The sequence below is a fragment of the Natrix helvetica genome (genome assembly GCF_964273705.1).
Source record: "Natrix helvetica genome assembly, chromosome: 1".
NCBI lineage: Eukaryota > Metazoa > Chordata > Lepidosauria > Squamata > Natricidae > Natrix > Natrix helvetica.
This window is the reverse complement of record NC_138548.1, coordinates 346,876,957-346,904,533: the sequence shown is the minus strand read 5'-3', so window position 1 is coordinate 346,904,533 and position 27,577 is coordinate 346,876,957. Positions and strand designations below refer to the sequence as shown.

Here is a 27,577-nt window from a genome sequence, read left to right as displayed (position 1 = left end):
TATGTAATGCAAGAAAGTTTATTGCGCAGGTTCAAACAAAATAAGTGGGGTCTGAACCCCGAACAGCCTACTCCAACAATCTTATATAGCCAAATTGACGTAAGCATATACGTATACATACATTTGCCAAATATGGTGAAAGGATACATGGAAAAGTACAGAAAAGACAAGAATAAAAATATGTTAGTAGGCAGTTTATAATCTACAGACATCTGCAAGAAAAAGGAGGAACTGTCCCCTGTCCTTGACTGATAAACAGGATACACCCCTCATGGTCTGTCTGTGCCTAAAGATAAAAATATAAATGTCATACATCAGCTATCCCAACCTGCAGCTGTCTGCATTTTTCTCCTTCCTTGACCAAACTTTGCACTTATAATGAACCAAAGTTTGAGGCCTAGTTTTTCCTTCTTCCTCACCCTAACACAGGGGTGTCAAACTAAACGGCCCACAGGCCAAATGTTTTCAAGCGCTGGCCACGCCCACTCTCGGTTTAGCAAGGGGAAAAAAGTTGAGATACATCACATGCAGAGGTGGACTGCAGCTGGTTCGCACCGGTACAAGAGAACCAGTTGTTAAGGTTTTTACCAGTTTGGAAGACTGGCTAATCCCACCTCTGGCTGGCCCTGCCCCTCCTTGCCCCTCGCTCCTAGGAGTCCCCTGCGTGCCCCATTTGAACTTCCAGAATGGTGCAAGAAGCCTTCCAGACCCAAAATGGGGACGTGGTGGCTCAGAGGCTGAGCTTGTCGATCAAAAAAGTTGGCAGTTCAGCAGTTCGAATCCCTAGCACCGCGCAACAGAGTGAGCTACCATTACTTGTCCCAGCTTTTGCCAACCTAGCAGTTCGAAAGCATGTAATGATGCAAGTAGAAAAATAGGGACCACCTTGATGGGAAGGTAACAGCGTTCTGTGAGCCTTTGGCTTTGGAACAGAGATAAGCACCCCCCCTAGAGTCAGGGACGACTAGTACATATGTGTGAGGGGAAATTTTACCTTTACTTCTATGTTCCTTTCAGTCCAAGTCCATATTTTCTCATTTGTCCAAATCTTTCATTCTATACCAAGACTGACTTTTTCTAGATGATAGATACATAATATACATAATGAACAGGATAGAGTTGAATTGGAATGAATGGGGTGGGACAGACTTAGAATAAGAATTAGAATAAAATTGTTTATTGGCCAAATGTGACTGGACACACAAGGAATTTCTCTCCAGTGCATAAGCTCTCCGTGTACATATAAGCAACAAGTGATAAATCATGATTATAATCATAAAATACAATCATCATAAATCATAAAATACAGCACTGATCATCATAGATACTAAGTTAGCAATCAACATAAAACATAATGGGATACTAAATAAAAGCAATCAATATAAACCATGAGATACAAACAAGAAAGTTATAGTTATAATATGCTAAAGGAATAGGTAATAGGAAATATGAGAAGGATAATAGTAATACATCCCAGGGCATAAGTTTGACATCCCAGAGCATAAGACAGTATTGTGGTTCTTAGTTCTTTAGCATGATGATGGCATCGGGGACGGACGGGCAATTGTCTTTGTGTCTAGTTGTAGCATTATAGGGTGATGAGGAAAACCATCAATTGTTGCAGATACAAACACAACCCAGAATTTGAATATTTGAACATTTCTACTAAGGCCTTCCCAACCAAGGGCAGGAAGTATGGCTTGCCTTCATCATTTTTGCCTGCAGTGGGACCCATTGAAAGGAGGTGAAAATCTTGCACCACAGGTGGACAGAGGCAACCTCTACCCTCACTACAGTCAATGCATCAAGGAAGTTAAACATGTGGGAAACAGAAGGTCAACTTGAAAGCTACACCTATAGCACCCTCTGTGCCTAGAACAACCATCGTAGACCACAATAGTCAGGTCAAACCAGTTTCAAATCTTCAAGTGATTGCTTGCAAAGAGGGAATAGAATGGGCTTTCTCTTAAAACAGCCACCCTAACGCACCTCAATGTTCTCAACTTTCACCAGGCTGTTCTTTGCAATGCTACACCCTGAGCTAAGCTCTCAAAGCTCCACGTTCCACATCAAGAGGGGGTACTTGCTTCGAGTGCTGAGTAAGGGCAGCATGGAAGCAGGCTTGGAAAGGTCATCCTGGAAGCACGCTTGGAAGGTGTAGAGGTGGGACATGCTGCTGCTGTTGTAAAAAGAGAGCTGCCCCCCTTCAATGTCCAGGTAGACCCCAACTTTTTCCATCCTCCCGCAGACCGAGAGGGGCGTACGGGGCTCACTCAGAGCTTGGTACTCTCCCGCCTTCAGCGCAATAGCCCACACCCCTTCCTTGGGCAGAATGCTCAGCTGCTTCTTGCGCTTCACAAAGCTTTTGACCATCCCCACTATCCAATCGGTGCTGTCCCCAACCTCGATCTCCCAGTAGAAGCGCCCAGAGGTAATGCCCTTCCGTCCCACCACAAACGGGGTATAGATGGCGCTCTCCAGCTGTTGTAACCAGCTCAGTTTCACAGGATTGAACTTGACCCCGGTGGCTTCTTCCACGAGGACCAAGCTGGGATGAACTGACTTGCACTCCAAAGTGATGCTTGCAGGGACTGGAGAGAGAAGATGGAAAGAATTCAGAATGAACAAGAGCGGACTTGTGCAGCAAAGTTATTGCAGGAGTATAAACTGGTCCAGAAAAAAATTGGACACAAATGAATATAATATTAGCCAGCTGTTGATAAACCTACTGCCATCCTCAACATGTCTGAAGCTTCCTTTCTCTCTTTTAGCCCAAACTACATGATGGTATAATTATATATAATAGGATAATTAGAGCAGTTAAGCAATTACATTTGGAAGAGTTAGTGGTAAATGGAAACCAGGCCATCAAAGATCACGGTGGTTCAAAATACCATCAAAACTGACACCAGCCAGAGCATAGAAGAACTCAGAGAAGCAGTGCAAGATTGAAGATGTGGAGAGACCTCCTGGCCAATAGAATCGCAAAGAGTCGGACAGGACTGAATGGATATCATCATCATCATCATCACATTACAGGGTTATTGCTGTGGAGTATATAGCCTTGAACTTTCACGAAAAAATAGAGTATAAAAGTAATAAACCAATCACCAAAACATCTGGTCTAAAAACCTCAACTCACCTGGTTGTAGCCCATCGTAGAGCTCCTTCCAGGCGTAGAATTGCAGAGGTCCTTTAAACTCGCCCAGGTTCAAGTCTACAGCCACCACTCCATCTTCATCCTCTTCCGTCTCCTCTTCTTCTTCCTCTGCTGTCTCTTGTTCTTCCTCTTCTTTTTCCTCTTCTTCTCTCTCTTCTTCCTCTTCCATCTCCTCTTCTTCTTCCTCCGCTGCCTCTTCTTCTTCCTCTTCTTCTTTCTCTTCTTCTTCTTCCTCCTCTTCTTCTTCTCTCTCCTCTTCCTCCTCATCAACCTCTTCATCAATCTCATTCTCACACTCACCTGTGTCTTCACTGCTGGCCCCCAGCCCATCTTCTCCTACCAGTTCAGCATCTAGTTTGGGTTTGTCCGCAGTTCCTTGTTCCTTACGGAGCCTGTAGGCAAATAGCATCCCAAGGATCAGCCATTTTAGAATAAGCTGCCCCAATAGCAATAGCACTTAGACTTATATGCCTCTTTGAAATGCTTTACAGTCTTCTCTGGGTGGTTTACAGAGTCAGCATCTTGTCCCCAAACAATCCGGGTCCTCATTTTACCCACCTTGGAAGGATGGAAGGCTGAGTCAACCTTCAGCCTGGTGAGATTTGAACTTCCAAATTGCAGGCAGCCGACAGCGAGCAAAAGTAGCCTGCAGTACTACATTCTAACCACTGCGCCACCACAGCTCTATCTATCAAACCCAAAGGAATCACATCTGGGTCCTTCTACAGAAAGGTATCTGAGCACTTCTGATCAAAAAAGAATGATGCTGCCATTTTTTTTCCTTTCACCTCTTTAATGGATTTTATGCAAGAAGGAAAAATAGCATGCAAAATATTGGATGAAAATGGAAGGATTTAGAATTGGAAGACAGTTACACCTGGGAATGTCTCCTGCACCATAAATCTGGTTTTATTAGAAGCACCCTTGCATTTTTAAAAAAATAATCACAGCAGGGAACAGCACAACACAGGGTGACTTCTTAAAAAGGCGCAGTAGAGTCAGATCTGATTAATTCTTCCCAGGGAAGCTGCAAAAACCAGGAGAAGGGGGAGTCGACTGGAAGTTCTCCAGCTGGACAGATGTGGGGTGTGGGGTGTGAGTGCTCAAGAGCCTCACATGAAACCTGTCTGACAAACCTATTCCAGGATCCTTTTTGGATCAGAACCCCCCCTGGAGGGGGAGGGGGTGAAGAAGGGGCAGCATCTCATCAGCCCCAGGGGGAAGCAACAGGTCCCTTGCAGGTCAGAGATTTGCCCTCTGAATTGGAGTAGGGGTGGCAGCATGGTTGCAGCCAAAGCAACTGAACAGGAGCGTGTAGGAGACGAGATGAAAGACCAATAAGAAGATTCATTGAACCCACAGTCATAAATCAAAACTTGGAAAAGGCAAAGAATCTTGAGAGTACAAATCATATTAATAAACAGATCTGGATTTTGACAAAAGGAAAGAAATAAATGAAAAATGAAGAGTTAAAACACTACCCTCCCCCACAAAAAAAGCTATTTGTTTGAAATAATTCGGACATAAAGGGAGAAAGCAGAGAAGTGACAAACCCACTCAAATACAAACTCTAAATTTGGTTTTGGATTTGAAGCAAAAACCAAACATTCTGAGAGATTTACTTTGTCTGAACTTCTTCCAACTAATATATCTTAAGCAACTCCAATTAGGAAGAAAAATCAAGAAAAAAGCACTATCTTCTCACTGATAACCTAATCTTGACTGTGCAGGAAGTTTTAATTAACCAACTGCCATAAATTAGAATTTGGAAAAGCAGGCAGCAAAGAGAAACATATCCGAGTCTGGCTGTTTGCAAGTTTGTTCAAATTATCGTCTTTCCCCGAAATCACAACATGTCCTGATAATAAGGCCATGCCATATTTTTCCTGTGGGCAAAAATATACGCCCTTCCCCAATAATAAGCCCCCAGGACAACCCCCCCCCTCTAGCCAGGCAGAGCGCCACTCACCAACCTAGCAATATCCCAAAGGTGCAAAGCCCCAGGAGCCGGGGGGAGGGGGGCAAAGGCGCTCACATTGCTTGACGCCTTTGGGATACTGCCAGGTTGGTGGGTGGCACTGTTCCCAGCTGGAGAGGGGGGTTGCTGGGCAGCTGCTCTCATGAGCAGCTGCCCAGCAACACCCCTTTCCAGCTGGGCAGAGCACCACTCACCAACCTAGCAGTATCCCAAAGGCGTCAAGCAATGTGAGCGCCTTTGCCGCGTGGGGCTCTGCCCGGCTGGAAAGAGAGGTTGCGAAAGCACTTGTTCTGCCTCCAGCTCGTGTGCCTCCCAGCCTCACCATGCCCAGCTCTCCCTGTAGGGCCAGGCCAGGGCGCTGCCGTGGCCCCGCTGCCACCGCATCCCCACTGCTACCGCTGCCCCGCTGCCACGGCTCCACTGCCGCCGCCGCCGCCACCCGCTGCCACCCCGCTGCCGCCAGCGCCACCGCCCCGCTGCTGCCACCACCCCTGCCCCACTGTCGCCGCCACCGCCACAGCCCAGCTGCCACCATCTTGACAAGCAGCCTGCATTTATGATAGTTGCCATATTGGGGTCATGTGGGGGCCATTTGCGACTTTCCAAGCTGGCTTGGAGCAATCAAAGTCAATAGGGGACACTGGATTCACTTAACAACTGCTATGATGCACTTAACAACGGTGGCAAAAAAGGTGATGTATAAGAAAAGAGAAATACTACTTACCTCTCTAGCAACCCTTTTGCCTCCTGTGGGAGGGAAGGAGGGAGAAAAGGAAGAAGGAAGGAAGGAAGGAAGAAAGAAAAAAATAAAGGTGAGATAACAGTCAAAATAATTCTTTCCATGAGTTATCACCCATTTTCCTGCCAAAGCATTCTGCATTTTAATGGAGCACAACAGATTCTGCTCTCAGTAGATCATGTCCTACCCTGTTTCCCTGAAAATAAGATCTTCCAGATAATAAGCCCAATTGGGTTTTTGAGCACATGCGCTAAAATAACTCTCCTCTGAAAAAGACCGTTGGCTTACCTGAACGGTCGTTCTCTGGGCACTGCGGGAGAGTCCAAGCATGGGTTAACACAGTCTATCTGCCCTAGGACTGAGTGAATTTTTCTTTGACCATGCCTCCCTTTGCCTCATTGAGGTCAGTTTTAAAAATGAAGAAGTATCCGTACAGGACGGCCGTTCCCCGATCGCTCGAAGTCAATAGTCTTGAACATTTAAGAAGACCCTGGGTGGGTTTGTACTCTCCCGCAATGCCCAGAGAACAACCGTTCAGGTAAGCCAACGGTCTTTCTCCTGTGTGCTGCTTGGAGAGTCCAAGCATGGGACCTACCCAAGCTATTGTGTCCCAGGGTGGGCAGTGTCCAGAGTGTCTGGAGCCTCTACAACCTTTTGTAAAATTCTTCTTCCGAAAGAGGCTTCGGATGAGGCAAAGGTGTCAATTTTGTAGTTCTTGATGAATGTTGTGGGAGAAGCCCACGTGGCCGCTCTATAAATGTCGATAATGGACGCTTGGGTCGCCCACGCTGCAGAGGTGTCGGCACTCCTTGTCGAGTGCGCTGTCAGGCGACCTGTTACGGCTCTGCCCTGATGTTCATAGGTCATCTTAATGCAGGCCCGCAACCAACGCCCAATGGTGTAAGAAGATGCTTTGCGACCCATGGACCCAGGATGAAATGAAACAAAGAAGGCTTCGGAACATTGGAAGTCCTCGGTTCTCTTGACATAAGTGCGGACAGCACGTCTCACATCCAACTTATGCCAATCACGTTCCTTAGGACTGCCGGCATTGATGCACTCTGTCCCGGAGATTCCACAGACGGTTTGGTGACAGGAATACCTGGCAAGAGATCGAGTCTATGATGGTGCCGAAGTGTTGGATGCGTGTGGTCGGCTCAAGTTGGCTCTTTTTCTGGTTCACCGAGAAGCCGTGTTGTTGCAGAGTTCGTATGGTCACCTGAACATCGCATTGGGCCTGGTCTTGGCTTGAGGAGTGAATGATGATGTCGTCTAGGTAGCATTCTAGACGAATCGGGCGATTCCGGAGGTGAGCCGCCACCACTGCAAGGAGCTTCGTGAAGGTCCTGGGTTGAAGACGAGAGGCCGAAGGGGAGAGCCCTGTACTGGTAGTGCCTCCCGTCGTAGTGGAATCTCAGGAACCTCCTGTGAGCTGCATGGATGGGGACGTGCAGGTAGGCCTCCTTTAGATCTATTGAGGTGAGCAGGTCCCCCTGCCTTATGTAATCTAGGATGGCGTGGAGGGATTGCATCTTGAACCGCCTGTAGGCCAGATGCTGATTTAGGTGCTTCAGATCCAAGATGGCTCTCCACCCCCTTGAGTTTTTCGGGACCAGGAAAAGAATGGAGTAGAATCCCTGCTTTTCCTGATCCTTTGGCACGGGTTCTACGAGAAGGTGGAGAATCTCTGTCTGCATGAGGTCTCTCTTTAGGGGATTTTTGGGGATCGGACACTGAATGAATGTCCTTTGGGGAAAGGATAGAAATTCTAAGACTAGGCCCTTCCTGATTGTGTTGAGGACCCCCAAGTCTGTGGTGATTTCCTCCCACTTGTTGGCGTAAAGTTGTAGCCGACCCCCTATGGGAGGAACCCGTTGATGGTCACTTGCCTTGACGGAATTGGCGGGAGTTGGCGCCGCCACGAAATGACTTCCAAAAGGAATGCTGTTGCTGCCTACCCCGTGTACTGAAGGAGTTCCTATCTTGGCCCCTATCACCTGTCTGGGGGCAGGATCTATGGTAAGGAGAGGAGGTGGATGCCTGCCGGGTTCCTGCGGAGCCCTTGCGCTCATTCTTCTTCAAGGTTGCCGGAAGGACCTTTCATTTGTCCTTCGTCTCAATGACAAATTTGTCCAGGGCATTGCCAAAAAGTTGGCCCCCTTTGAAGGGGGCGGAAGCAAGCTTCCACTTCGCCTTCATTTCTGCCTGCCAGTGGTGAAACCACAGCAGGCGGCTCGATGTTATATTGGATGCCAACGCTCTAGACACGAACTTTGCCACATTTAGCGAAGCGTCAGCTGAGTACTCTACAGCGGTGATGATTTTGCTGAGATCGTGATGCCACCAAGATCCCCCAGAGGGGGGGTTGAATCTCAGTTGCCTCAGCCAGAGGAGGGATGCTCTGGTGAAAAATGAGGCAGAGGTGGATGCCCTGATGGCCCAGGCAGCTGCTTGGTGTGTCTTATGGCACGCCTTCTCAGACCCTTTGTCTTCAGCTTTGAGACCTTCCAGAAGGTCTGCTGGTAGGTTAGAATTTGAGGTCAATGTTGCAGAGTTCGTATGGTCACCTGAACATCGCATTGGGCCTGGTCTTGGCTTGAGGAGTGAATGATGATGTCGTCTAGGTAGCATTCTAGACAAATCGGGCGATTCCGGAGGTGAGCCGCCACCACTGCAAGGAGCAACTTCAAAACCTCGGGCAACTCCAAAACTTCCTCCATCCTGTTTTCTACCAAATAAAGGGATTTATCCCCTCCGCTAGGGTTGGTCAAGGTACCTGATTGAGCCCACTGCCTTTGGACAATGTCCATGAATAGATCTGGAACTGGAATCAACTGAGTAGGAGCCGTCTCCTTGAACAGGCCCTCTTTGGGGTCCTTGTTGGAGGAGGGTTGTACAGTCGCACTCTTAGGAGTGGAACCTAATACGGTGGCTGCTTTGGCCTTGTGAAGGATTGACTTAAACAGGGAGGGCTTGAACAACCCCATGAAGGCTGGCTTATTGGGAGGGAGATCCTCGTCCTCTGATAATTCAAACTCTTCAGCCTCCTTCTCTTCCCAGACTGATTCTTCAGTGGCCACCGAGGTGCTGGGAGAGGTTGGAGCCTTGTCTCTGGCCTGTGCCAGGGAAGGTCTCTGTTTAGAGATCCCGGTCACACAAGCATCCTTTTGCCTGATGCCCTTAGCTATGCCCTGGGAGATGGCCTGTGCAATTACTTCATCTCTGCAGACAGTGCTGGGCCCTTGTCTTCCCTGGGCCGTGATCTTGACGGAGCGAGCCGGCTCCTGCTCCCACCCGAACTGGCTCCCTCCTCCACTGGGAGGATGCCCTGGAAGGGTTCCAGTTGCTCCCTGAGGGACGAGCTGGGTGATTCGGGGTAACCCCAGGAGGCATCAGGGGAAGACTCCCTCGAATTCTCTCCTGCTTCAGAGGGAGACCTGTCCCCTTGAGGTGAGCTAGGTTCCTTTTCCTCTCTCTGACCTGAGGGTGGGCCTGGCAATGCATCCGCATGGTCAGGGGATCTATCCTGCCTTTAGGGCTGCTGAGGTTTTTGCTCCGCAGGGTTGTGCTTGCGGGGCCTCTCCCTGGGTGTTTCATTGCTCCCTGAGGGTCCCGGAGAGGCCTTCTTAGTGGTGCCCTTTCCTCCCTTCCCCCCTTTGGGTGGAGGGTCTAGCCTACTGCATTTGGAGGAGGGCCCTGCTGGCACCTCCTGTGCCTCCGAGCCTCTGTCTGCCATGATGTTCTGCAGGCCTCGCTGAGGTGAGTTCAGGAGCAGAGGAGTTGATTGTTCAGTAGACAGGCACCAGGCGCGAGCCAGCCGGCCAAGAAGCACCCGCAGATCAATGCTAGAGGTGAGGGATGCCCGCGGGACAGAACCCTTCCTCAGGCCGCCCTTGGGATCTCCGAGTGGTTGGTAGGTCCAACACTTCCAGGCAGCGATCTGTGGTGAGAGGCTTAAGCGCTGCTTTAATTATGCTCTTGCGGCTCCAAACGATGCTCGTTCGACTTTTTGCACTTTAAAATGGCTGCCGCTGCGCGTGCCACTCATAGCCTCCAAAGTGACGGTTGCCAATGAATGTAAAGCATGCGAAGGGACTCAAAATGGCCGCCGCTGTTGCCGGGCAGAAGAGAGAACTGCCGGCCTCACCAGAGCTTTCAAGCACTCTGCACGGTGCCCGAAACTACAGCGGTTGGAGAAATTCCGGCCAGGAAGCCTCCCGCCATCCCCTTGCTTGCCGGCAGCCGCCGGACAAGCAACTCACCCTCTCACACTCCGCTTGCGACCAGCGGGTGAATGCGGTCCTACCTGCCTCTCAGCAATCAATTTTGAAGTTTAGAGTTCTTAGATTTATTTCCTACAGGTACTAATTAAACTAATAAATAATTTTCCTATGCGTAATTTGGGGGGTACAATCTATCTGAGCTAGGACTGAGGAGCTCCCCAGGAATAGTCCTAATGGGCAGACTGAGTTTTTAAAACTGATCTCAATGAGGCAAAGGGAGGCATGGTCAAAGAAAAATTCACTCAGTCCCAGGGCAGATAGACTGTGTTAACCCATGCTTGGACTCTCTAAGCAGCGCACAGGAGAATAAGCCCTTCCCGAAATATTGCAACACAGCAGCAACCATGAGGTGACCACACTCGCCGCCTCCTGCACCTCAAAAAAGAACGTTGGTCTTACCTGAACGTTTTTTTCAGGAGATGTGGAGGGAGGGGTCACAGAAGCGGTTATTACAGCCTGATTGGTCCATTTGACTGAGAGAAAACTTCTTAACCTTCGGCTTCTCCCGTTGGTTCCCAGTTTCCGCGATGTCGTTGCATGCATCTGTAACAACAAACAAAGACAAGGGAAAGCCCCCCCGGGGCCACCCGATCCTACACCTCCCGGACCCTGTCTATCTAACTAGGGCGGGAATGTGACCCCTCCCTCCACATCTCCTGAAAAAAACGTTCAGGTAAGACCAACGTTCTTTTTCCAGTAGAGTGGAGGGAGGGGTCACAGAAGGGACATACCCAAGCTACGTCCCCGGGCGGGTAGACTGGGTCCCAGGTGAAGGATCGGCCACCACCCTCTGGAGGACCCGCCGCCCAAAGGATGCCTCAGCCGAGGCATACGCGTCCAAACGGTAGTGCCTAACGAAAGGCGTAGGAGAGGCCCAAGTGGCTGCCCTGCAAATATCCTCGAAAGGTGCTCTGGTAGCCCAGGCCGCAGTGGTAGCGGCACTGCGGGTAGAGTGGGCAGTGATACCTGACGGGGGAGTTTTCCCAGAAGCACTGTAGGCCTCAACTATGGCCAACCTAATCCATCTCCCGATAGTGGAAGAGGACACCTTACGTCCCAACGAGCCCGGCTGAAAAGAGACGAACAACGCCTCGGTCCTCCTAATGCCCTCCGTCCGTTTCAGGTATATGCGGACGGCGCGGCGGACGTCCAGCCTATGCCACACAAACTCCTGCTCCCTTGCAGGATTGGGACAAAAATTTGGAAGCACAATCTCTTGGGCCCTGTGAAATGGAGAATTCACCTTCGGAATAAACGAAGGGTCCAAACGCAGGACAACCCTGTCCTGGTGGATTATACACAGATCACTGCGAGAAGAAAGAGCCCCCAATTCTGAAATGCGCCTGGCTGATGTAATGGCCACTAAAAACACCACCTTAAGGGTGAGAAGACGCATGTGTACCGTCCTAAGAGGTTCGAAGGGGGAGCCTGTCAGAGCCTTGAGGACCAGAGTGAGGTCCCAGGTCGGGAACCTATGAACCGGGGGTGGGCGAATGTTGGCCGCCCCTTTAAGAAAACGCTTAATCAAGGGAGAACGAGAAAGGGTGGGGGAACCCTCCCCCCCCAGAATGGTGGCCAAAGCCGCCACCTGTCGCCGGAGCGTATTATGCGACAGACCGTCCTCTAACCCCTTCTGAAGGAACTCCAATACGTCTGGGATGGTAGCCCTAGAGGGATCCAACCCCAACGGAATACACCACTTTGCAAACGCCCTCCAAGTGGCATTGTAAATCCTAACCGTAGACGGCCTCCTGGATGCCTCTAAGGTGGCTATAACTCCCGACGATAGTCTCCTCCCCCTCAGGATCCCCCGTTCAATAGCCAGGCGGTCAGATGAAGCCACTGAGGCCCTGGGTGATGCAACGCCCCTTGACTCAGAACGACCTCCCCTGGGGGAATCCTCCAGGGGTCCGCTACCGACAGCTGGACCAGGTCCGCGAACCATGGTCTCCTCGGCCAGTACAGGGCTAACAGGATAACGAGGGCCCTCTCTGTGACTACCTTCCTGATCGTACGGGGAACGAGGGGAAGGGGAGGAAAGGCATAAAGAAGGCCCGGGGGCCACCGGCTCCTGAGGGCATCCGCTCCTTCCGCTGACGGAGACTGGAAACGGGTGAAGAACCGCGGCAGCTGGGCGTTGTCGGGGGAGGCGAACAGGTCCACCAGGGGCATGCCGAATCTGCTGCATATCTTCAGAAACAACTCCGACCCCAGTTGCCACTCACCGTCGTCCAGGGTCATGCGACTCAGTCAATCCGCCTGACGATTGGACACCCCCGAGATGTGCTCCGCTACTATCGAAGCCAAGTGTCTCTCTGCCCACAAGCCCAACGCCTGCGCCGCTCGCCAAAGGGAACGGGAGTGAGTGCCCCCCTGGCGATTGACATGGGCCTTTGTCGCCACATTGTCCGTGAGCAGGAGGACATGGCGCCCCCGCAGGTGATGACGAAAAGTCCTGAGGGCAAGTCTCGCGGCCTTCAGCTCCAGCCAATTGATGTTGTGGCGGAGATCCGAGGCAGACCAACGTCCCTGGGTCATGTCGGAGTCCATCACGGCCCCCCAGCCGAAGAGGCTGGCATCCGTCGTCACAGTGACTCTCTCGGGCTCCCAAAAGCAAGCCCCCTATTGCAGCGCCAGGGACATCCACCACTGGAGAGAGAGCCTCACCTCCGCTGGTAGAGGAACTGGCCGCAAGGAGTTGCTCATCATCCTTCTCTGGACTGGAATCAAGGCCCACTGGAGAGGCCGCAGATGGAGCCGGGCCCAGGGCACAATCCCTATACAAGAGACCATCTTCCCCAGAAGTTGAGACAAGGTCAGGATGGAAACAGACCTTCTTTTTCTTACGGAGGAGACCAGTCGACGTAGGCTGGTCAAGCGGTCTGGGGATAGGCAAACCCTCCCTGACTCGGAGTTTATCACTGTCCCTAAGTGGAGGATCTGTTTGGACGGGGACAGGTGGCTCTTGGGAAAGTTCACCGAAAACCCTAGCTCCTGAAGCCAACGGATCGTCAGCCGAAGATCCGACGTGGCTCTGGGGAGGGACTCCGCCTGGACCAGGACGTCGTCCAAGTAGCACTGAAGTCTCACCGGAATGGACCGTAGGTAAGCTGCCAGTGCTGCCAGGACCTTGGTGAACATCCGTGGCGCTGAGGCCAGACCAAACGGGAGGGCCCGGTACTGGTAATGCCTGCCCTGGTGAGAAAACCTGAGATAGCGCCGGTGAGACTGGAGAATGGGGATGTGGAGGTAGGCCTCCGTCAAGTCTACCGAGGCCATGTAATCCCCCTTCCGAATGCCCTGCAGGATTGATTTCAGGGACGCCATCTTGAACCGCCTGTAGACTAGGTAGCGGTTGAGACGCTTTAGGTTGAGGATTGCCCTCCAACCCCCCGAGGATTTTGGGACCACGAACAGATGTGAGTAGTAGCCCTGACCCCTCTCCGGCCCCGGAACTACCTCCACCGCCCTGATGTCTAGGAGATGGGCGACAGCGAGGTCCATGAGACGCCGGCGTCCCGGGTCCCGAGCCGGAGGGAAGACCTTGAAAAAGCTCGGGGGTTTGGAGAGGAACTCTAACCTTAGGCCGTGGCGAACGGTCGCCCTGACCCAACCGTCTGATGTGATCTGATCCCACTTGTCCGCATACAGCGCCAGGCGGCCTCCGATGGGATGACTCGGGTTCGAGTCATTTCCCCCTGCGGAAGGGACGGCCGCCCCCCCCTCGAAAGGGCCACTTGGACTGCGGCTGATACCTAGAACGATCTTGAAAGTTCTGCCTATTGAACTGCCTGTCCTGCCTGTATGGTTGGTAACGCTGATCCTGATCCCTGTCATAGGATTTGAACTGGGTCCTGCGATAGGGATGACTACGGGACCCCGCCTTCTTGGTGGATGTAGGCATAACCTTCTTTTTATCTTTGTTCTCCACCAAAATCGGGTCTAAGGAAGCCCCGAACAAATTTGGACCTGCAAAGGGGGCGGCCACCAGGTCACACTTGGCTTTATAATCCATCTGCCAGTTCCTGAGCCACAGGAGCCGACGGGAGGCCACAGAGGTGGCCAAGGCACTAGAACCAAACCTAACAGCGTCTAGGGTTGCATCAGCCGAATACTGACACGCTGCCATAATCTTAGCTAAATCCTGGTGAACCCGCTCATCTTGGATCGGAATGCGATCCTGAAGCTGGCGGAGCCACATGACCGTAGTTCGGTTAAAGTACGAGGCGGCAGCCGCCGCCCGCACCGCCCATGCTGAGGCCTTGTAATTCTTACGTAAGGTGAGCTCCGCCCTCTTATCCTCTGGCTTAAGTTTGTCTGCCGCATCCCCCGAGACCACTGGGGAAGAGGAGACTAGGGCTGCTATGGGCTGATCTATAGCTGGAAGCTGAATAGCCTGCACAAAAGACTTTTCCATGTTGTAGGCGTGACGGTCGTTGCTGCCTGGGGGAGAAAAATTGGAAGGACGGGCCCATTGGCTGGTAGCCACCTCTAAGAAAAGGGGAGGAGCAGGAATCTCCTCTTTATTAGTGGCCGTCGCTGAGAACATGACCATGTCTGGATCCGTGGGCGGTGGGACTGTGGGGTCCCCCGTGCCCACCTTGGTGGTCCTCCTAGCCTTCTTGAGTAAGGGTTTGAACATGGCCTGGAGGAAAAGGTTAGAAGAACGAGGCGGCTCAGGGGCCGCATCTTCCTCCTCAGAGAACCCCCAATCATCCCTCCGTGCTTCCCCCCTAGAGGAAACCTCACACATGAGGGAAGGAGAGGAAGCCCTAGATCTGGACCTACTAAAGGGAGTAACTCGACTGTGCGGGTAGGGCCTGTCCCTTTGAGAAATGCCCCTAGAGATGGCTGCAGAAATAAGCCTTTTGAGATTCTCAGGGAGGTGTTCTAGATCCTCCTCATCACCTTCAGTATCATAGTCTGGTGCCACATAGGCCCTGCTGGATTTCCTACCCCTAACGGGACCTGCAGAGGTACCTTCCAACGGGTCCCCCCTTTCTGCCTCTCTAGTCCCCAGGGAAACAGAAGGAGAGCGAGGGCCCCCCCGCTGCTGACTCCTATCAGATCTGCATGAGGAAGCAGAGGAAGAAGAAGAAGGGCTGAACCCCCTGGCCACAGGTGGGGAAGGGCAGGAAGCCACAGGGCGTGGAGATCTGGATCTAGGCCCAGGATCCCGGGCCTGTCTTTTCTCAGCTCTTTCGATGACCTTCTCTATAGCCCTGGATCGCCTGAGCTCATCCCTTTGCAGAGCTCTGGAAGGTCTGTCCTCTGCCGAAGGCCTAGGAGCCCGAGGCCTAACAGGGGGAGTGGGTTCAGCCTTATCATCGCCTGCCTGAGACGGCAAGGCCTGCTGAGCCTCAGTTCTATCAGCCATCGCCCCACTCACGTGCACCAAATGAATTTTGAAACAGGAACAGCCCTTCAGCTGGTGGGAATCGCCTGCTCCAGGCCTCCGGTAGACTACAAACTGCACGGCCACGTTGTATCCAGCCTCTCCGTGCTGCAATGCCCAGATACGTGATCCAAAATGGCTGCCGGCTTCTTTGGGCGGTCCCTGGCAAAAGCGCGCCTAAAAATGGCCGCCGACCTCGCCCTTAGCTTCCCCTGCCTGCGGGCGGCCGTTTGCACGCTCGCCGCCCCCAGCGGCACCAAAGAAAGACACTGGAGCTCCTACTCACCAGGAGACCTCCAAATTCAAGAAAAAAACAGCCCCGCGCCACCGCCGCGGGCTGTAACCGGCCCCGGACTGCAAGAAATTCAAAATGAAGCCGATCTGTCGCTTTCGCGCTGAAAAGCCCCAGCGCGCTGCGACTTTCTCTGAAAAACATGTGCATAGCCGTAGGGTCGCCCGGCACGCCCGAGACACCAGGCATCAGTCCGGAGCGACCTTCGAAGCGGGGGGAGGAAGCCAGCGCCCCCCCCCTCTACTGAGTCTCCCAGCCTTCAAAGGGCAGCGAACAACAGCCCTGCAAGGCAGACCCACTACAAAAAATAAATTTTCTAAAGGTAATCAAATAAAAATACCAAATTTACCAAGATCAAGTATTATACACTGACTAACTAGAAAACCATAAACACTCCTACTAGGAACCAAACCTGAGTCTTGGACCGACTGAGAGGAAACTGGGAACCAACGGGAGAAGCCGAAGGTTAAGAAGTTTTCTCTCAGTCAAATGGACCAATCAGGCTGTAATAACCCCTTCTGTGACCCCTCCCTCCACTCTACTGGAAAATAATAAGACCTCCCCAAAAATAAGACCAAGCGCTTATTCAGGGGTCAAAAGAAAATAAGACCCTGTCTTATTTGGGGGAGAAACACGGTAGTTTATTATCAGAAAAATAAGACCCTGTCTTATTTTTGGGGAAACATGGTAGTTTATTATCAGAAAAAAAAATCCCAGTGAAATACTATCACAACATATAAAGAAGACACAAAAACTGAGGAATTGAGGACTGTAGAGTCAGAGCGCTTGGGATGCTACTGAAAACCTGAGGTGAGGAAAGTACATCTACTGATTGATTTCTCTTTCACATGAACAAACACTATGGAGTCTAGCAATTCTTATAGAAAATCAGTCCTTCTTATTTTATTTAAGAAAATTGATTTGGCCATCCAACACCTGATTCTGGGTGGCTTACAAGGGTTTAAAAAAAAACAAAGGGATTTTGTCAGTCATGACAAACCCTAATTGAACAAATCATGGTGTGAAAAATTTTATATCCAAATATATTTTATTCTTTATACTGTTTCCATGTTCCCTTAAAATATTAACAGAATCCAAAACGGTCTGAGAATCAGTGTCTCCAACTTAATCAAATTAGCAAACTTCCTCAAACCCCGAAATAACTTACCCAAGCCTAATCTACATATGAAAGGTCTGAAAATACAAATAGAGATAATTAAACTAAGTCTCCCAGCAGAACTGGGGTTTTTTTTTGCAAACACACACACACACATACACTCAGCACATAAACACTTGCACATCCCAGACAAGCTCCCACTATGAAAGTTTTCCACTCGACCCTGTTTCACTTTAGCCTGCTCTTAAAAGCAAACTGTTTTGCTTTGAGGAATAAATATTTCTTCTTTCCTCATTTTTATTTATTCTTGTGCCACCCCGGCTCAAGTTGGAACCCCAAATTCTTCTTCTGACAATGGTTTGGTGCAATCTATGCATTCAGCAATTTTCTCCTTCCCAAGAAAACCCCACAGCCTCCGGTCCTCCTTACCCTGAGGAAACTTATGTGGTCTTTGCATTCAAGGCCAGCCTGCACACGGCACAGAGTTTCTGACCGTGAGTCCATCTTGCAGTTCAGTTCCTTTAACTTGGTTTCCATCTGCGCCAAGTTCTTTTCTCTCTGGTTTTCTAAGGCCTGTTTTATACTCCGCTCTCTGTCGTTCAGAAGCTGGTGCATCTTCGCAAACTCTCCAGAGATATGATCAGACAAGGATTCGGAGCAGGTCTGGAAAAACATAGATGGAGCAAAAGATTGTGGTTTAGTCAAACAGAAATGATCACCTGTCACAATGGGGTTGGTTTTGGGGTGGACTCCTGAGAGTACCTTGGATAGCCATAAAGAAAGAAAGAAATGGACCATGAAACAAATCAACTCATTTGAGTTTTCATTTGAAGCACTAACAATGCAAAACATCCTACTTCTTTGGGCATGTGATGGAAAGACCTAACCTTCTGAAGGAGACTCTAATACTAGGAAAGAAAGAAAGAAAGAAAGAAAGAAAGAAAGAAAGAAAGAAAGAAAGAAAGAAAGAAAGAAAGAAAGAAAGAAAGAAAGAAAGAAAGAGAAGATGAGGAAGAGCAAAAGCAAAGATGGTGGACATAGTGGCAATGGGAGCCCCATTGGAAGATCTGAAAAACCAGCTCGGGGATAAATCGTCATGGAGGAATTCCATTTTGTTTGGGATTGAAAACTACTTGATAGCAAATAATTTATTTTATGTATTTATTAAACTTATATACCAACCATTTCACTGCCAGGTAACTCATAATCAATCAATTGATGCCACTATAATAATTACCTAAGCCTATGATGGGGAACCTATGGCACGTGGAGCCATTTGTCGGGGCACGCAAGGTGTTGCCCTGTCAGCTGGCCAGCACGCATGCACGCACTGGCCAGCTGACTGTGGCCTTCTTTTGAGGCCATTTTTCATGCTCTGGAGGCTTCAGGGGCCCTAAGGAGGCTTCCCTGAAGGCTCCGGAGGGCAAAAATCAACCCTACGGAAAAACCGGAAATCACCATTTCCGAATTTCCAGGTTCTCTGTAGGTCTGTTTTTTGCCCTCTGGAGGCTTTAGGGAGGCTCCCGAGGTCTCCAGAGGGCATCCGGAGAGTGGGGAAGCTGTTTTCGCCCTCCCCAGGCTCCTAGAAAGTCTCTGGAGCGTGCGGAGGGTGAAAAAACCACACCAAAAGCGGGGGGGGGGTTGTCGCTGGTCAGGCACATAGCATTATGGATGTGGCATGCCTATGCATTACTCCCCCCTGTGCTCCCCCCCGCTTTTGGCATGGGGGCCAAAAAAAGGTTCACCATCACTGATCTGAGCAATACCAGCAAATTAATTTTTTTGCCTTTTTTCTTATAATGTAGTGACAGCACACATATACACACAGATCTACCTAATTGAGTAGTGAAACACCAGCAACAACCAAGTTCAGAAAGCACAAGGACCCCATCATACAACCCTGAGCTACATATATTCCTTTCTATCAGTATACAAAGTTTTAAGAGCAGTGGTGGGATTCAACTTTGGCGCACGCATTGCATTTGAAATCAGCACTAAATCTTACCTTTTCCTGCAGCCCCGGTGAGTAAAACAGGTGAGACGCGGCAATCCGCTCTGCCGCACCAATCAGCTGGACTTCAAACAAAGGAAATATAGGACAGAATAGAGGATGGGTGGGGCCAACTGATTGCTGGAACTACCAGTTCGCTTGAACCAGTCTGAACCAGCTGAATCCCATTCCTGTTTAAGAGTATCTTTTGTGGAAGCTGAGAGCACCACAGTGCTTCTAAATGTTTAAAACTACCGGTAAATTGAGATCCCTAGAGGAAGAGGGAACAGAATGGAATATTCTGAAAAATGCATGGTTGACAGCTTTAGTGACTTGCCACACTACAGCATATTTATTTAATTTTTGTTGATCTGAATGCGAATCAATCAAGCAGGTAGCTTTTCTTTTCCTTAGACTGAATTGCAGGAGCCTAGATTAAATGCTGACTATGAAACACCTGATATTAAACTAATGAGCCACAAATACTAGCATCAACAGCAATAGTTGCTGGGATGAAGAGAGAGAAGATACACTCGGTTTAGCATTAAACAGGAAGTCCCAACCATCCCCATTTCCCAGCTGTACCTTTAATTCAAAAATGTTCTCCCGCTGGTGGCACTGGCTCCTTTTCAACCGCTTGAGACCTTCCTTAAGAGGCTTCAGAGATGCCTTCAGCTGGTCCTACAAGGAAGAGAAAGTTCAGAACTCACTTAAGATGAACACCAGCATTTGACTGATCACAGGACAATTTTATACCTCCAGCCAAAAGGTTCTGCTCAGCAGCGCTTAAAATCCATCAGAGCTCTTCCTCCAATCAGCCATAATTAACATTTAATTCGTTAGTTAAGAGTGTTTTATATTGTGATAAATTTAGTTAGCAATATATTAATTTTTATGTTCCCCTGCATTTATTTAAATGTTTTTCTTTTTCCTTCTGGAATTTTTAGTTTCTCTCTCTCTCCCTCCCTCTTTCTCAAACTCTCTGTCTCCCTCCCTGAAGGTAGTCCTCAATTTATGAGCACAATTGAGCTGACAATTTCTATTGCTAAGTGAGAAATTTGTTAAATAAATTTTGTCCTATTTTACGACCTTTCTTGCTACGTCTTTTAAGTGAATCACTGCAGTTGTTAAATTAGTAACACGGTTGTTAAGTGGATATGGCTTCCCCATCAACTTTGCTTGTCAGATGATCACAAAAGTACATCACATGACCCTGGGACACTGCAATCGCCATAAATATGAACCCCTTACCAAGCATCCAAATGTAAATCGCATGACCATAGGGATGCTGCAGTGGTCGTAACTGTGAAAAACGGCCATAAGTCACTTTTTTCAATGCCGTTTTAACTTAAAACAATCACTAAGCAAACTGTTTTAAGTGTGTGTGTATGTGCCTGTATGCATGTATATTATTTCATCCACCCACAATCTTCTTTTGACTTCAAGGGAAATCAGAATACAGGTAGTCCTCAATTTATGACAATTGAGCCCAACATTTCTGTTTCTAAGCGAGACAGTTGTTAAGTGAATTTGCTCCATTTAATGACCTTCCTTGCTACACTGCAGTTGTTCAGTTAGTAACACAATTGTTAAGTGAATCCATTAATCACCTAGTGGTTAATAGATCAAATAGTGAATCTTCAGGAAGTGGAAAATGAATTGCATATATGTGACATACAGATTCAGTAAAATATTAGTGTTTCTCTATGCATTTCAGAGTGTAAATCTATCTTACATGTATTGGTAAATATTTGGGAGGCTTCAAAAGCTTCGTTTCAGTGTCACTGTTTATTATGATACTTATTATGATTCATGCATGATCTGAACCCCGTTGTATTTTATCTTGGCTTGCAAAATAAGCTGCCTTGAGCAGCCCCATGGTAAGATAAGTGGCAAATAAATTCCACAAATTGAGAGAGAGAGATGAGAGAAAAAAAGACAGAGAGGAAGGGAGGTTGAGAGAGGGAGAGAAAGAGAGCCTTGTTCAACCAGAGGCCACCTTCTTTCTCCTCCCAGGTCCAGTTCTCACCTGATAGGTCTGAACCGCGTTTTTGATGGGCAGGAAGTTGTGTCCCCAGTGCTGAGGCAAGTCCCGGCAGATGACACAAACAAGCTCCTCATCTTGGCTGCAGAAGAGCTTCAGGGGCTCCTCGTGTTCCTCACAGAAGTACCAGACGGCAGTGCCACTCAACTGAGCCCTTTCATCCAGCTTCAGAAGCCGGGCCTTCTCCGCCAAGCTGCCGAGGGCTCGGTTCACGTGGCGCAAAGCGAAGGGGTGGCGGCACTCGGGGCAGAGCCCGTGACTTTGCCCTTCGGGGATGCAGGGCTCCAGGCAGGGAGCGCAGAAGCTGTGGCCGCACTCCAGTATGTGGGGCTCCCGAAAGAGGGAGAGGCAAATGGGGCACAGCAGGTCTTCGGTGAAACTGGACACTTCTCGTACTGAAGCCATGTTGGTCGATTCAAAGAGAGACTGAAGAGTTTTCCCAAGTTAGAACTGCTTCTATTTCTGCCTGTTGAATAAACATAGAATAATAGGGTTGGAAAGGGACCTTGGAGGTCCTCTAGTCCAACCCCTTGCCCAAGCAGAAGACCCTATACTATTCCAGCCAAATAGCTGTCCAATTTCTTCTTTAAAACATCTAATGTTGGAGCACCCACAACTTTTGGAAAGGCAACCATTTCACTGGTTAATTGTTCTCACTGTCAGGAAATTTCTCCTTAATTCTAGGTTGGATCTCTCCTTAGCAAGTTTCCATCTGTTACTTTTTGTCCTGCTCTGGAGAATAAGCCAACCCTCTCTTGTCTGTGACAGCCCCTCGAGTACTGGAAGACTGGGGCAAAGGGGCGTCTGCCAACCCAGATAGATTACAATACAATACAATACAATAGCAGAGTTGGAAGGCACCTTGGAGGTCTTCTAGTCCAACCCCCTGCCTAGGCAGGAAACCCTATACCGTTTCAGGCAAATGGCTCTCCAACATCTTCTTAAAGACTTCCAGTGTCGGGGCATTCACAATTTCTGGAGGCAACTTCTGTTCCACTGATTAATTGTTCTAACTGTCAGGAAGTTTCTCCTCAATTCTAAGTTGCTTCTCACCTTGATTAGTTTCCACCCATTGCTTCTTGTTCTGTCCTCAGGTGCCTTGGAGAATAGTTTGACTCCCTTGGACACCAAAGTCACGAATCCTAAAACTACTTTTCTTTCAGGGTTACAAAAACAGAGCCTGTTTTTATCCTAAAGTGAACCAGGAAGGATAAACCCGGAGACATTTTCTCAAATTGCATTCCTGTTTTGGACACAGAAATATTCTTATCTCACTGTTGCCTGGGCTGCGTCGCTTCCTCCTCTTCCTCGAGGTGATTCTCACAGCCTGCTGCAGGGCGGAGGGGAAACCCCTCAATGGGTCAGACCTGCTGCCAATTAAACCTCTAAATAAAAAACATCCTCGGCCCCATCTGTTGAGAAAGGCATCGCTTTAGTAGGAGTGCGTTGCAGTGGTGTGAAACCAGAACTGAGGATTGCACGCCAGAAGCTTCCCCTCCCTTAGCTACCTCCCATCACCCACTCTGTGCTACCAATCAAGTTCATGCAGTTTTGTAATGACCAGTTGTGTACAGGAAGGCACACAGCTGGTATGTCAGATGACCTTGAAACAGCCACTCCAAGAGACGCAGAACATAACTTTCGTTTACCTTCTTTCCTCCCTTCTGCTGAAACTTAACTTTCATTTTCCCCCTTGCCTCCCGCCCTCCTCCCACCCCAGAATTCATGGCACTCTGTGGAAGCACAAGCAAGTATAAGATGACAGCTGATACCTTGTTTCTCTGGATCTTCAGACGGGGCTGTGAAACTCTTTTTAAAAAATAGAAAGAAAGAAGCAGATTTTTACTTTGAAATAAGAAAGGAATAATTCTGAATTAAATCGTTCAAAATATTGTGCATCCCCAGTTCTTTCCTAAGCAACCACAGAACTCAAGTATTTTGGATTTCTTGCAAGAATCAACAGATGAATGAAAAGATAAATGGAAGAATAATTCCACAGTCCTAAGGTTGTTAGGAAAACAAATTCTTGGGCATCTTAGCAAGATAGAAGCATAGAAGGAATGTGTGTTAATTGAAGTCCTTGGCCTCTGGATTCCTTATCAAAACTTCTATGACAACTGATTGATTTTTCAAAATCAATCTCCTTTGTTTCACACTTCCTCATTTCACTGAGCACATCCAGCAAATCCTTATTCTGCTGCTTTAAGTTGTCAAAACTTTTCTGGTATTCTTCTTGGCTCATCTTCAGCATTTCTTTAGTTTGCTCTATTTTCAAAACACTGTTTTTCACTGCCGACGTTGACTCTTCTTGCACGTTTTTCTGGGATTTGGCCATATTTGGCGCCATGGGACCAAAAGGGGATGTGCGGTGACAGGATTTGCTTCTGCTATCGAAAATAATGATATCATCTGAGAGAACGTCCATTTTCTTTAACAGTTTCTTCTTGTTTATGTTCTCTGACTCTACTGCTGCAATTAATATATTGGAAATTTCTATTATGCAATTACATATTTTTACTGCCAAATTTTTCATGCTGCACTTTCTTTCTTTTCTAATTTTTTCTAACAGTTGCTGAGATTTCTTTTTGGTCCATATGGCTTTGATTTCATTGTGTATTTTATTGTAGACGAGTCAATGTTACCTTCATCATCCACCACAGTTTTAAGAGCATCCACCAATGCCAACATTTGAGCTGAGAGGGCACAGATATTGTTCATGGCTATAAAGTCATCCTCACTTCCACAGTCTTCCTCACTTGTGCTGTGGATCAAAGTAGGCAACTTATTTTCCGTAAAGCTGAGCAAGGATATAAGAGTGGCAATTGGCTCCATCAAGGTTTCTTTTATTTAAAGTTGAAATAAATTCCGAAGGCTCAGCATTCCAGTCAGAAGGAATGCTATCTGCTGCTCTTCTATAACCGTCAAACGTTTCGGTCACTCTGTTCTTTGTTTCCTTGTAATATTCCTCTGCTTTCACTTGGGCGTCTTTAGCTGCGGCCTTTCTTAGTTATAAGGTCTTTCAAGGCGTGTTTGGTTTCTGCCAATTCTTGTTCGGACTGCAGTTTAGAACTTATATACTTATCTATGAATTCCCCAATCAGACAGATGACATCATTGAACTTATTGTCAACTGCCTTAGCTAAAGAAGAACATTCGTCTGCAATCGATTTTAGGCTGGACAGTTGTCCAGGGAGCAAGGCATCTATCAAGGTAAGGTCATCCTGGAATAAGGTCTTGATGATCATCTTGATTTGCTCAGGGATGCTCATAGAAAGGAGCCGAATGCCATCCATATTCTAGTGGGCAATGCTGAAGGCATGCCAACCACTGTTGCTCACCTGCATCAGGGAAGCCTGGAAGGAGTCCGGATACCTCATATATTTGTAGCCTCCCTGGGGTGGGGCAAGACTGATGGCAAAGTTTCCTTGTCCTGCAGCAATGCAAGCCAGCTCCAGTAACAAGGCGATGGAGATGGGCCCAGGCATCAGGTACTCCTCCCAGTTCGCCTGGGACTTCATCATCACTTCTGTCTACATGAGAACTTCCTCTGCTTTGATAATGTTCTTTAGGGCTTTTTCAGTCAGTGGATCTTTGGTCTGGGAAGCCATATTGGTTTGAATAAATCCAAACAAAATAAAGAGGAAGGATTGAATAGTTAAGGTTATAGTACTATAAATACCTGGGTTGGAAAAAACAGTGATCTCACAATTTGCCACTTCTGCATGGACTTTCTATCTGAGGCACAGCTACCACCAAACCAAACAGTGATGCAATTTGTTAAAACACTCTCAATCGTGTCTCTATAAAAAGTGGCTAGTATAGGAGAAAGATGCGCTCTCCTCGCCATGCAGGAAATGCAGATGCTGGTTTGCATGCTTCACTAAGGATGGATAGACCAGTTCAGATTGTTAGTTATATGCACCCCAGATACTCAATACTGTTGACCACCTCTAGAGTTGCATCCTCAATACTGAGTAGAGTACGACCATGCCAGCTTTTACGACCAGCAGCTTTCTGAGTTTTCCAACATTTGCCTGACTTGCTGTATTTTCATGAATTAGATTTAGGACTCACTTTTGATCCTTTCTTTCACATGCCCCTAGCTTGCTTCTCTTAGAAATGTTGGGTTATAGCTCCTATAACCTCCAGAGCCCACCCAATAGCCACATTCGCTGGGAATTGAAAGATTTAACAAGGATTTGTTAAAAACACAATATTCACTAAGTGTTGTTTAAACAATAACAAGCACTGAATATTACACTTCTATACTTCTGAATAACTGAAAAATCTATGTGGATGAACAAAAGAAAAGGAAATGAAACAATAAGGTTAAAAGAGAAGGAAAAAGTTAAAAAAGAAAGATTAACTAAAAGAAAAAAGCTACAGTATAATATACAATTTCCTATTTGCTTAGTATTCCAAAGCTAATGAAATCATAGTTATACAGGTCATTAGAACCTCTAAACAACAAATTAAACCAAAACTGTATGGACTCCTATTATCTGATTCTGGCAGTACAGAACCTATTCAAAGATTGAGAGCTGAAAATTCTGTTAAGCCAAAATCTGGAGTCTCAAATATATTAATCATTCCAAGAATATATGATCTTCTGTAATGCCCCACTAAAATCACAAAATATCCAAATGTCCCCATAGATAAATTTTAGCCTCCGAGTATATAACTGAAAGGATATTCACATCTTTAACTCTAACTTGACTTATACATTTAATAACTAACTGAAAATGATTGATTCAACGCATAAAGGAGCAACATTTTGCTTATTTTGATTTCATGTTTTTATTTTCCCCTGATGTTAATTCAAGTCAGTTTCAAGAGCTCCCTTTGACACCCAGGAATTTGAGAAGAATTTAAGGTACAACTAGATGTCTTCAACAGGTGGGCTCTAAGGAAAAAGCCAACTTAGAACCAACTTCTTCTGTGGAGTCTGGGAGAGTGTTTGCTGTGCCTGATGTAGAATTGTTTCTGCTCTGAAGCTACTCCTAGCTGAGCATTAGATTATCATTTCATGTTTTCTATTTCTTTAATATTTCAACTGAAAAACATCTCTGTGCTTTGGCAGCTAGGTCAATTAGAAAAAGTGTTATGGCCAAACCAAGATCCATCAGTAATTTAATTTAATTTTATTAAATTTATAGACCGCCCCCTCTCCCCAAAGGGACTTGGGGCGGTGTACAGACCACAAATAAAACAATATACAAAACTTAAATATTTATAAATACCTATTAAAACAAATTAAATGATAGGCTGTACAGTATAGTTAAAAATTAAAACAACCTAAAAAATATATCCCTAAAAATTTAAAATACAGGCTAGAGGGACACAAAAACTACAGTTAGGCCAGGCCAGCTAAGTTGAACAGGTGGATCTTAAGTTTCTTATGGAAGGAGCGGAGATCGGTCGTTATTCTAATGTCGGGGGGGGGAGGTCATTCCAGAGGGTCAGGCCCATCACAGAGAAGGCCCTACTCCTGGGCGTCGCCCGCTGGCACTGCCTAGTGGACGGCACCCAGAGGAGTCCCTCCCTGTGAGAGCGAATCGGCCGCAGGGATGTATGGGGCAGGATGCGATCCCGCAGGTAGCTTTACTTTTACTTTACTTTAATTTAGATTTTTATACCGCGCCCTCTCCCCAAAGGGACTCGGGGCGGTGTACAGTCAAATAAAAATCAAAAAATAGAAAATACAAACTCAAAGAGGAGGCAATAAGAAACTGTACATATCTGAAGTAAAGTAGTTAGCTAGGTCCTGTGCCATGGAGCGCTTTAAAGATGATAGTCAACACCTTGAAACGCACCCGAAAAGTCACAGGTAGCCAGTGCAGCCCGCGCAGGAGAGGTGTTACATGGGAGTATCTGGTACCTCCCATAATTGCCCGTGCGGCCGCGTTCTGGACCAACTGCAGCCTTCGGGTGCATCTCAAGGGAAGCCCCATGTAGAGAGCGTTACAATAGTCCAGTCGGGACGTCACTAGCGCATGGGTGACTGTGTGCAGGGCGCTCCGGTCCAATAGGGGGTGCAATTGGCGCAAAAAGCGAACCTGGTGGAACGCCCCCCTTGCCACGGCCGTCACATGGTCATCCATTGGCAGCCGGGCATCCAGGAGGACGCCCAAATTGCGCGCCCGCTCCACGGGGGCCAGCTGTTCGCCCCCGATGGCCAGTGATGGAACCCACTGGTTGAACCGGGGCGCCGGTAACCACAGCCACTCCGTCTTGGAGGGGTTGAGTTTGAGTCTGTTACTGCCCATCCAGACCCGAACGGCCTCCAGGCACCGGGACATCATTTTGACGGCCTCGTTGGGGTGGTTCGGGGTAGATATGTACAGCTGAGTATCGTCAGCGTACAGATGGTACTCGACCCCAAAACCACGAATGATCTCACCCAGCGGCTTCATATATGTGTTGAACAGGAGAGGCGAGAGGACCGATCCCTGCGCCACCCCACAAGTGAGCGGCCTCAGGGTCGACCTCTGCTCCCCGTCAGCACACATTGCGCTCGGCCAGAGAGGTAGGAGGAGAACCACCACAAAACGGTACCCCTCACCCCCAACCCCTCTAGAC

At 48.1% G+C, this 27,577-nt stretch overlaps 1 protein-coding gene across 2 annotated transcripts; it reads right to left on the bottom strand.

The window, feature by feature from the left end:
* LOC309396188 (zinc-binding protein A33-like) lies at positions 1–22,476 on the bottom strand. 2 transcript variants are annotated; one of them, XM_081961081.1, is made up of 7 exons: positions 22,052–22,476; positions 20,984–21,464; positions 19,540–19,635; positions 17,394–17,627; positions 5,863–5,885; positions 3,143–3,552; positions 1–2,591 (listed from the first exon to the last, which is right to left on the bottom strand). In XM_081961081.1, exons 2-7 carry the CDS (start codon positions 21,401–21,403, stop codon positions 2,050–2,052), a joined length of 1,725 nt encoding a protein of 574 aa, XP_081817207.1. In that variant the 5' UTR covers positions 21,404–21,464; positions 22,052–22,476; the 3' UTR covers positions 1–2,049. The 2 variants fall into 2 exon arrangements, with proteins under 2 accessions (XP_081817207.1, XP_081817208.1); XM_081961082.1 differs by having other exon boundaries at positions 22,274–22,475.
* Positions 22,477–27,577: the final 5,101 nt, after the last annotated feature.